At 40.4% G+C, this 10,921-nt stretch overlaps 1 protein-coding gene across 1 annotated transcript; it reads left to right on the forward strand.

The window, feature by feature from the left end:
- The first annotated feature begins 1,180 nt into the window (after positions 1-1,180).
- LOC132889881 (zinc finger BED domain-containing protein 5-like) lies at positions 1,181-3,812 on the forward strand. The gene is made up of 3 exons (XM_060926703.1): positions 1,181-1,200; positions 3,000-3,291; positions 3,351-3,812. The coding sequence occupies exons 1-3, from the start codon at positions 1,181-1,183 to the stop codon at positions 3,810-3,812; spliced, it is 774 nt and encodes a 257-aa protein (XP_060782686.1).
- Positions 3,813-10,921: the final 7,109 nt, after the last annotated feature.

Below are 10,921 nucleotides of genomic sequence, written 5' to 3' on the forward strand. Positions count from 1 at the left end.
ACAGATATCAAGAAAAGAAAGCAAAAGGAGAAATTAAGCCTCGAAATATAAGTTCACTCCAGAAACAAAAGCGAGACAGACTTTGTGAGCTATGGAGGAATACAAAAGCAAAAAACAGAAAGATGAAAAAGGACCTGGTGGCGATCTTGGATGAAACGCCTCCATCACCTGAACAACTTGATGTGTTCACTGCACTTTTTGTTCAAAATCAATTACTAAAAAAACAAATGTTAATGTCATGTTATATTTTAACTCATGAAGATATAAATGCAAATCACTTTATTAGTTAAAGAAAATTGCCACTTATGACTGAACTGTGCCTCAATTCGTCCTGTGGTGTGACTGAATGTCCTGTGGCATGACATCACTTAAAATGGAATTAAATGCCTTTTAAGTAAGTTAATTCATTTTTATCATGATGTACCTTTTAAAACACTGCATAATTTAACTATCACAATAAAACCAAACAGAACAGCAAGTTTTTTTGCATTTTACAAAATATTTCCATGGGAGTGAGTGAGAGTAAGGAATCAAAGTAAGGAGTGAACTGAAAAACAGCTGTCGAAAATAACTATCCTGGATTTCAATGACGATTTTGAGAAAGGGCTTCTTAAACTTTAACATATGTCATCTGCAGTTGAAATCACCAATATATGTATATTTTATCTTTACTGTAATATGATGTCACATTGCAGGACATTTTATGTCTGTAGTTGTGAAAAAGGCTTAGAACATAGCAGAAAGAGGGGGGAATTCTATAAAACACTAACAGTTTAAAAAACTTAAGCCATTGAACATTAGAATTTCATACATTGTGTGAAAATTGGAACATTAAAAAAAAAAATACTGTTTCACCTCTATTTGTCAAGTACCCAAATGGAGGTGACTGACCAGACATGGCTTGTGAAGATGGAGGCTGGTGAAACTGTGGCTCATCCTCTGGAAGCACTGGAGAGTTGTAGAATCTTTGTCCAGCCACATGAAGCATGGCTGTGCTCTTACTTGTGTCATTCTTCTTGTGATCTAGGGTCACATACTGCACTGTGGCCATGTAGAACTTCTTGTCGCACCATCTAGCAAGTACTTCTTCTCCTGGACTCAGGTCTTTGAAGCTGTCAATTGGTTCCCCTTCCCCTGTCATTACATCACAGGTCTTGTGAATCTTAGCTGTGTAGCCGTCATGAAATGCCACAAAGACATGTAGGGCTAAAAGAGAACAGAGTATTTAAATGTAAAATTCAAATGTAGAGTAAAAACAGTGTACACCTATTAGTAAAGTTATCCCTCCACAAATATGTAACAGTTCATATGCCATCAAGGGCTGAGACCGTGCAAGATTAAACTAGGCACATCAGCTGGTTTCTCACTGTAGATCTTTGCATTCTCAATTTTCCAAGTTTGCTACTGAAGTCTGACTGTTCAAATTCAGGCAAACCCTCAAGTGCACATGATGTGTGGTATGAAATTGTGATGCCTTTCCAGCGCAATTCCAAAAAGGAATGCATGTCTGGCTCGGGGCTACGCTGGACAGGGCATTACATATAAAGCTGGGCATATGGCCACCCTTGTTGACACAAACCGCAGATGATAAACGCGATTACAGATGGTAATTCCACAGTGAATAAATGCCAGACAACCGATGTCCTAATGTCTAGCCCTCAAATTACTGATAAAGGTAGAAGTATGGTCATATTAGTTCATTTAAATTTAGATTGCTGATGTTATTATCGAGCTAGCTAGGCCATTCACAAGGCATGTGCAACAGCTAACCATTCCGCCCGACTTTTTGTGCTACAAATTCAATTAATTGCAAAAGAAATGTTAACTGTTAAGTTATTCATAACTGCAGATGCCGACTTGCCTATTTCTCGATCCCTCGACCGCATCAAGGCGAGCTACTTCCTAGTTTACCTGGGTTGAAAGAGTGCCCTTTCACTCCTGTTACAATATGCTGCAAGTTAATGGTTAAACAAAAGTGAGAACATATTGTGGGAAATAATATACTTACCATTTTGGTCCGCCGCTGTTTGTTCAGCAATTTAGTCTGATAGTCTATGGTAGTCTTCCAATTTTTTAGGAGGCTGCCGGCTTCTTTTCGGTGGCATTGAGCTGTAAACCAGTGGCAATAATGTTAGCTTCATCATCTTGACTGAAATAATACCAAAGTCATTTTGAAATTCTGTGCATTTTGGCTACAGCATGGCTTAACACCAATAGCATTCAAAACATACAGACCAAAGCTGTATCTAGGGCAGAGATTCTCAAACTGTGGTACGCGTACCACTAGTGGTACGCGGGCTCCATTCTAGTGGTATGCCAAAGAATCACTTAATTAAATATAAATTTAAAAAAAGTGAAATACTATCCATAATATCCGAATGGATGAAAATATCTTATCAACCGATGACAAGAAAATGAAAGGAAATACAAATTAAGTTAATAATTTAAAAAAGTTTGCAAGTGCTTCTGGGTAGCCACACGTAGCATACGTACGCATTCCCGCCGGTTCCGCTGACAGACGGTTATCCGCCATTGGTAGACTAGGCTGTGATGGGAAAAGGTGGAGATGGCTTTGCTAATTATGACGAGTACGACAAAATTACTGTCGTGGCTTAAATCCGCGAATGGGAGCGTGGATCAGGAGAGAGGGAGAACTGAAGAGGACATGTGTGAGCCAAGCGCGGATGCTAACGACAGTGGCAAAACCAGCCCCAGAACTGCTAGGAAACGGCAGAAACCAGTAAGGAGGAAGTATGACGAAAAATACATAAAACTGGGATTCATTTGGAGCGGGACAGAGGAGCTGCCCAGGCCGCAGTGTGTTGTATGCGGGGACGTTCTGAGCAATGAGTCCATGAAACCATCGCATCTCAAATGGCATCTTACAACCAAACACACAGCACTAAAGGACAAACCATTGGATTTTTTTTACGAAAACGTGATGAACTGAAGCAGTCCAAGTCCACCATTTTGTCCTATGGTACACCTGTAGCCAAAGCACAGGAAGCTTCATATCGTGCCAGCCTCCTGATCGCCAGAGCCGGTAAGCCGCACACAATCGGGGAACTGCTGTGTTTACCATTAGCCAAAGAGATGACACGTATCATGTGTGGAGAGAAAGCTGCCAGAGAGTTAAACTTGGTGCCGCTTTCAAATGACACCGTGTCAAGGAGAATAAACGACATGGCTGACGATGTTAAAAAGACACTGATTGAGCGCATTAAGAACAGTAGATATTTTGCCATACAGCTTGATGAGACTACAGATGTTGCAGATTTGGCCAATTTATTGGTTTATGTGAGATATGAATATGACGGTGTGGCGCTCATATGTTCTGTAAATCACTGGAGACCAGAACTACATCAGAGCAAATATTCCAGTTACTGAACAAGTTCATCCAGGAGCATGGCTTGGACTGGGAAAAGTGTGTGGGTGTATGTACTGACGGAGCGAGGGCCATGACGGGTCGCAACAGCGGGGTAGCAGCTCGCATCCGAGAAGTGGCACCTGAGATGCGCTGGACTCACTGCAGCATCCATCGTGAGGTGCTGGCAGTGAAGAGGATGCCTGATGACCTGAAGTCCGTGCTGGATTGTGCTGTAAAAACTGTGAACTTCATCAAGGCCAGACCGATGAATGCTCGCTTATTTCATGTGCTCTGCGAGGAGATGGGCAGTGAGCATGTCCAACTCTTGCTTCATACTGAAGTAAGGTGGCTTTCAAGAGGAAAGGTGCTTTCAAGGCTTTTCGAATTGCCAGAGAGGTCCAGATGTTCTTGCAGGACACAAATTTCCCCCGTCAGACATTTTTGAGGATACTGTGTGGCTCAGTCAATTGGCATACTTGTCTGACATTTTTTCACGTTTAAATGACCTGAATTTGGGACTACAGGGACTCTCCATCAATGTTTTTGATGTCCAGGACAAAATAATTGCACTACTGAAAAAGTTGGAGTTATTTGAAATCAAAGTCAAGACAGGTGATGTTTCAGCTTTCCCTGCTTTGGAGAGTTTTTTTGTCTGACAATGACCTGATGCTTGATGATGGAGTCAGGGAGAACATCGCTGCACACCTCACATCACTCAGACAACAGTTCTGCAATTATTTCCCAGTGATGCCTAAATATGAAGCTAGCAGCTGGATGAGAAACCCTTTCAACATCGACACCTCTCACATGGCCTCAATGGACTTAACTGTTGTTGAGCAGGAGAGGTTAATAGAGCTGTTTTGTGATGAAACACTGAAGGCATCTTTCAGAAAGTACACTCTGTTGGACTTTTGGATAAAGCAGTACAGTGAATACCCTGTGCTTTCTGACAAGGCTGTGCGATTTCTCCTTCCTTTTGTGACCACCTACCTGTGTGAGAAAGGCTTCTCTTCACTTGCTGTCATAAAAACAAAGTACAGAAGCAGGGTGGATGCTGAGCCAAACCTGAGACTGAAGCTGACCTCCATTGACCCAGACGTTGCAGGACTGTGTTCACAGAGGCATGCACACCCATCACATTAAGCTCAGTAAGTTGTCAATCAATAGTCAATCAGTCAATAGTCTGTGTATATTTAACATTATAAGCTGTTATTCTTAATGCTTTTCCTCACTTTTGTTTTATTCTTAATCTTATTGTTCTTCCTCTGTTTGTGGGTGTTTCTGTTTCAGAAAGCAGTCACTGGAGTTAAGAAACGGCAAGAACTGCAGCTATGCATAGCCTGTTTTGATTTTTTTTCAAGTACATCAAGTACAGTACTTTTTTTACTTAACATTTAAGTACAGTACAGTTATTTAACTTTTAAGTACCTTTTCATTTCATCTTTAAGAACTGTCTTTTAATATTTATTTTAGTACAATGTTTATTTCACTTTTATGTGCAATTAATTTTATTTGATTCATTATTTAAGGACAGTGTTTTATTTTCCTATATTTATACACAGTGTTACTGTTCAAAGTACTGTGCATAATGTTACAGTGGCCAACAATATTAAATATACTTGTTAAATAAAACCTCCGCCTTGTTTTTAATGAATACTTAGACCTACTACGCTACTGTATTTTAATGTTGGTCATTATGGTGGTACTTGGAGAGCCAAGTATTTTCTGAGGTGGTACTTGGTGAAAAAAGTTTGAGAACCACTGATCTAGGGCTTTGACAGAGACTAACATAAGCTAGCAACGTTAAATTGTCTAGCTTTAGACAAGCTGCACTACGGAAGCGTATTGCTGCCACACTCAAAAAAAAAATTGGCTTAGTAATTACGTGAAAACTGTTATAACAATATCTTATCACGTTTTTACAATATATTTATCATGTAATAACATGATATCACATAAGTTCATGACATTTTCATGTAATAACCTGAAAACACCTTATCAAGAAATAACGTGAAAGTATGGTTTAACGTCATGGGCTAGGCTACTTCCATTAAAAGCAGACGTCCTAGCCTAGCCTACTGTATAACTTTGGTCGAGCAAAAACACCGAGCAAAAACATGGCTGAATCCTGAATGACTCAGTTTTGTATAAATAGGGGACTACATAGATGGCAAAATGTAGTGTTTTTCCTGCCATGGAAGTGCACTTGTATACTGAGGAGGAAGGGAAAACTGAGCCGAGGCGCCATTTTGAATCCTCATTTACGGCTGTAATGCAAACTGCTTCCTCCTCAGTATACAACCTTCTGTAGCACAGCCAGTGATGTACAAGTGGCTAACATTAAACCAGCTAGTTAACGTTCGTAAGGTTGTTCAATGTCACCTATACATGACGGATTTGACATTGAGTCTAAAAATATGAAAGAACTTTAGCAAATTACCAAAATGTTAATGTACCTTCTCTGAGTTTTCGTGGTGGCAAGTTCTGAACAATCCTTCATGCCCACACCGTTTCACTGGGCGCCAAATCTGGACTGGAGATAAATGCTTCTTCTTCACGCGAGTTTGCCACGTCCGACTGTTAGGTGGGTCATGTGTGGGTCACACCACAAGTGATCTAACGTCAAAACGTCATCATCTGTGCATCTTTACCAGAGAGAACTAAATGAGCATTAAATGAGTTCACTTAGAGAGCTCTCTGATGCATAACCCTGAGTAAAATATGAGATGCATAAATTGAGGAAATCTGAGTATTGTTTAAGCCTTTGTTGAGATCTCTTATGTAAATCAAAAAAGGACTAAACTGAGATGACTAGAATGAGAACAGTTCAAGATTATGTAGAGCAGGGGTGGGCAATTATTTTTTCCATGGGGCCACATGAGAAACAGAAAATTTTGTGGAGGGCCAGACCAAAAGGCTGAACTAAATTCTGCATAATATTAATTGTATTTCTTTATATAAAGCAGTAAATAACATTGTTTTTACAAGCTGCTAAGACTGCTAAGAGTATGGAAAAAAACGAGGTTGCCTTCCAAAAATGTCATTTATTCAATCAAATTTCCCAAAATAATGGTTAACAAAATGTGAATGTTTGTACCATTTTTTTTCAGTCACATTCACCCCAAAAACACAATAAAGACATCACAGTATTGTCTTTCTACTCCAAATATCAAGCAAGATACATCATATTATAATAATGATGCCCACATTTGAAGTCTAATCACCTCATGTGACCTGCTCGCAACAACGTCAATTCAGTGTAGGTATCAGATCGGCTCGGGCTCCAGCACCTGCTGGTGATGTCACACTATGTGATTGGCTGGACCGTTTGAAGGATGATGTACAAGTTTGTGGTTGGTCTGGACAAATTACGGAAGTAGTTATCGCAGGATTAGGTTTCGTGGGATTTCATGTCATGTTCATGTCGCGCGCATTGCGTTTTTGTTGAACACAACTTCAAAATAAAAGCAATGCACATTCAGTCCATGCATGAGGTAAAATTAGAAAATACGTTTATTTTGTAATTTCTAATTAACCTTACGCGGGGGCGGCACGGTGGTGTAGTGGTTAGCGCTGTCGCCTCACAGCAAGAAGGTCCTGGGTTCGAGCCCCGGGGCCAGCGAGGGCCTTTCTGTGTGGAGTTTGCATGTTCTCCCCGTGTCCGCGTGGGTTTCCTCCGGGTGCTCCGGTTTCCCCCACAGTCCAAAGACATGCAGGTTAGGTTAACTGGTGACTCTAAATTGACCGTAGGTGTGAATGTGAGTGTGAATGGTTGTCTGTGTCTATGTGTCAGCCCTGTGATGACCTGGCGACTTGTCCAGGGTGTACCCCGCCTTTCGCCCGTAGTCAGCTGGGATAGGCTCCAGCTTGCCTGCGACCCTGTAGAAGGATAAAGCGGCTTGAGATAATGAGATGAGATGAGACCTTACGCGGGCCGGTCAGAATGAACCAAAGGGCCGGATGCAGTCTGCGGGCTGTAAAATGCCCAGGTCTGGTGTAGAGACCTCTTTTACAGAACTGACGGAGCCTAATCTGAGACTGACCAAATAGATCTGAAATGAGAACTGCGTGAGTTTACAGAGAGAGCTCTCTGGTGGATCAGCCTGAGTCAAGTATGAGATGTATAAATTGGTCAACACTGAGCATTATTTAAAACATTGTTGAGAACTCATTTGTAGATTAAAGGGAGTCTACAATGAGAACTCTTTTGCTCCAGAGACAAACCTGAGAAGCAGGAGACAAAAGCAATAATCTCATTTTAATATCACCTATGATCTCATTATTGTCTAGGAGAAACAATTGAGAAAGAGAAGAGATCTCATTTTAAAATTTCCTTTCCTCTGGGAAAATACTGCATGATGCAATATCAAATGCTGATGCGAGTCACTTCTGCAGATATACTGTACTGCCACGTCTTTGGGGATTTTTTTTAAACATACACAGAACCCAGTGTCCTGACGTAGTATTTTTCCTTTTCCTTTTCTGTCCTTCTCTGTCAATAGGTCAGCCCCCTCCTCTAGCACTTGTTTTCTCAGAGATCCATAGAGAATTGAGAGTACAGGAGAAAGGAAGTGCCTGCCTATCCTGAGTCTCTCTCCTTTTCTTTTATATTGTTGCTGGACAGGAAACTTGACCTTTTCATCCCCTTCCCCATGAGACCTTTCCAAGTGATTCTAAACAAATAGCAAGGATGTGTACAGTGAAATGCTCTCTGCATTTCTGTTTCATTATGGGTGTTGGCTGACTACAAGAAAGCCTTTAACCCTAATATTCCTTTCACCATTAACAAAAAATGAAACCATTTCCCCATCAGTAGCTCAATTATTGCTGATGCACACATTATTTATGCAACATGTTTCAAAAAAGTTGGGATAGGGCATGCTTACCATCGTGTTGCATCACCTCTTCTTTGAACAACTCTTTATAAATGTGTGGGAACTGAGGAGACCAGTTGCTGTAGTTTTGAAAGTGAAAAGTTGTCCCATTCTTACCTGATATACAATTTCAGCCTCTCAACAGTTCAGGGTCTCCTTTGTCATATTTTGCACTTCATAATGCACCAAATGTTTTCAATGGGAGACAGGTCAGCTCTGCAGGCAAGCCACTTTAGCACCCAAACTCTTTCACTACAGAGCAATGCAGTTACTAGACTAGACTAGTCATTGTGCAGAGTACAGGTACAAAGCCAATGAAATGCAGTTAGCATCTAACCAGAAGTGCAAAATACAGTATTATTTACAGATAGGTGCCAGAATAAGTACTGGAGCATAGTGATCCTATATGTTTCAGTATATACAGTAATGGACAGTGACAATATACAGATATATATATATATATATATATATATATATATATATATATATATATATATATATAATGTGTGTGTGTGTGTGTGTGTGTGTGTGTGTGTGTGTGTGTATATATATATATATATATATATATGTTTGTAAATATTACAGTGGTGCTTGAAAGTTTGTGAACCCTTTAGAATTTTCTATATTTCTCCATAAATATGACCTAAAACATCAGATTTTCACACAAGTCCTAAAAATAGATAAAGAGAACCCAGTTAAACAAATAAGACGTATTATACTTGGTCATTTATTTACTGAGGAAAATGTTCCAATATTACATACTTGTGAGTGGCAAAATTATGTGAACCTCTAGGATTAGCAGTTAATTTGAAGGTGAAATTAGTCAGGTGTTTTCAATCAATGGGATGACAATCAGGTGTGAGTGGCCACCCTGTTTTATTTAAAGAACAGAGATCTATCACAGTCTGATCTTCACAACACATGTTTGTGGAAGTGTATCATGGCACGAACAAAGGAGATTTCTGAGGACCTCAGAAAAAGCGTTATTGATGGTCATCAGGCTGGAAAAGGTTACAAAACCATCTCTAAAGAGTTTGGACTCCACCAATCCACAGTCAGGTAGATTGTGTACAAATGGAGGAAATTCAAGACCATTGTTACCCTCCCCAGGAGTGGTCGACCAACAAAGATCACTCCAAGAGCAAGGCGTGTAATAGTCGGCGAGGTCACAAAGGACCCCAGGTTAACTTCTGAGCAACTGAAGGCCTCTCTCACATTGGCTAATGTTCATGAGTCCACCATCAGGAGAACACTGAACAACAATGGTGTGCGTGGCAGGGTTGCAAGGAGAAAGCCACTGCTCTCCAAAAACGACATTGCTGCTTGTCTGCAGTTTGCTAAAGATCATGTGGACAAGCCAGAAGGCTATTGGAAAAATGTTTTGTGGACAGATGAGACCAAAATAGAACTTTTTGGTTTAAATGAGAAGCGTCATGTTTGGAGAAAGGAAAATACTGCATTCCAGCATAAGAACCTTATCCCATCTGTGAAACATGGTGGTGGTAGTATCATGGTTTGGGCCTGTTTTGCTGCATCTGGGCCAGGACGGCTTTCCATCATTGATGGAACAATGAATTCTGAATTATACCAGCAAATTCTAAAAGAAAATGTCAGGACATCTGTCCATAAACTGAATCTCAAGAAAAGATGGGTCATGCAGCAAGACAACAACCCTAAGCACACAAGTCATTCTACCAAAGAATGGTTAAAGAAGAATAAAGTTCATGTTTTGGAATGGCCAAGTCAAAGTCCTGACCTTAATCCAATCAAAATATTGTGGAAGGACCTGAAGCGAGCAGTTCATGTGAGGAAACCCATCAACATCCCAGAGTTGAATCTGTTCTGTATGGAGGAATGGGCTAAAATTCCTCCAAGCCAGTGTGCAGGACTGATCAACAGTTACTGGAAATGTTTAGTTGCAGTTGTTGCTGCACAAGGGGGTTGCACCAGATACTGAAAGCAAAGGTTCACATACTTTTGCCACTCACAGATATGTAATAGTGGATAATTTTCCTCAATAAATAAATGACCGAGTATAATATTTTGTCTCATTTGTTTAACTAGGTTCTCTTTATCTACTTTTAGGACTTGTGTGAAAATCTGATAATGTTTTAAGTCATACTTATGCAGAAATATAGAAAATTCTAAAGGGTTCACAAACTTTCAAACACCACTGTGGGGAAGTGGACAGGATTGCAGGGTATGTAAGATTGTATGTACAGTTAGCAGTAGTTAACCCATATGTACAGATGTCTATCTGTACAATAAAGGGGCAGTGTGTGCAGCAGCAGTATGAACATGTACAGTACATAGTACATGCAGAATGCGGTTTGGCATTGTCTTGCTGAAATAAGTAAGGCCTTCCCTGAAAAAGATGCCATCTGGAAGGCAGCATGTTGCTCCAAAACCTGTATATTTATTTATCCATCCATCCATTATCTGTAGCTGCTTATCCTGTGTAGGTTTACAGGCAAGCTGGAGTCTATCCCAGCTGACTCTGGGCGAGAGGCGGAGTACACCCTGGACAAGTCGCCAGGCCATTGCAGGGCTACATATATATACACACACACACACACACACACACACACACACACACACACACATATATATCTTTAGCTTGGAGGATGCGGTGTCCATGATTTTCCAAAAGAATTTCAAATTTCTATTCATCAGACCACAG

Source organism: Neoarius graeffei, chromosome 8 (assembly GCF_027579695.1).
Source record: "Neoarius graeffei isolate fNeoGra1 chromosome 8, fNeoGra1.pri, whole genome shotgun sequence".
In the NCBI taxonomy this organism is placed as follows: Eukaryota; Metazoa; Chordata; class Actinopteri; order Siluriformes; family Ariidae; genus Neoarius; species Neoarius graeffei.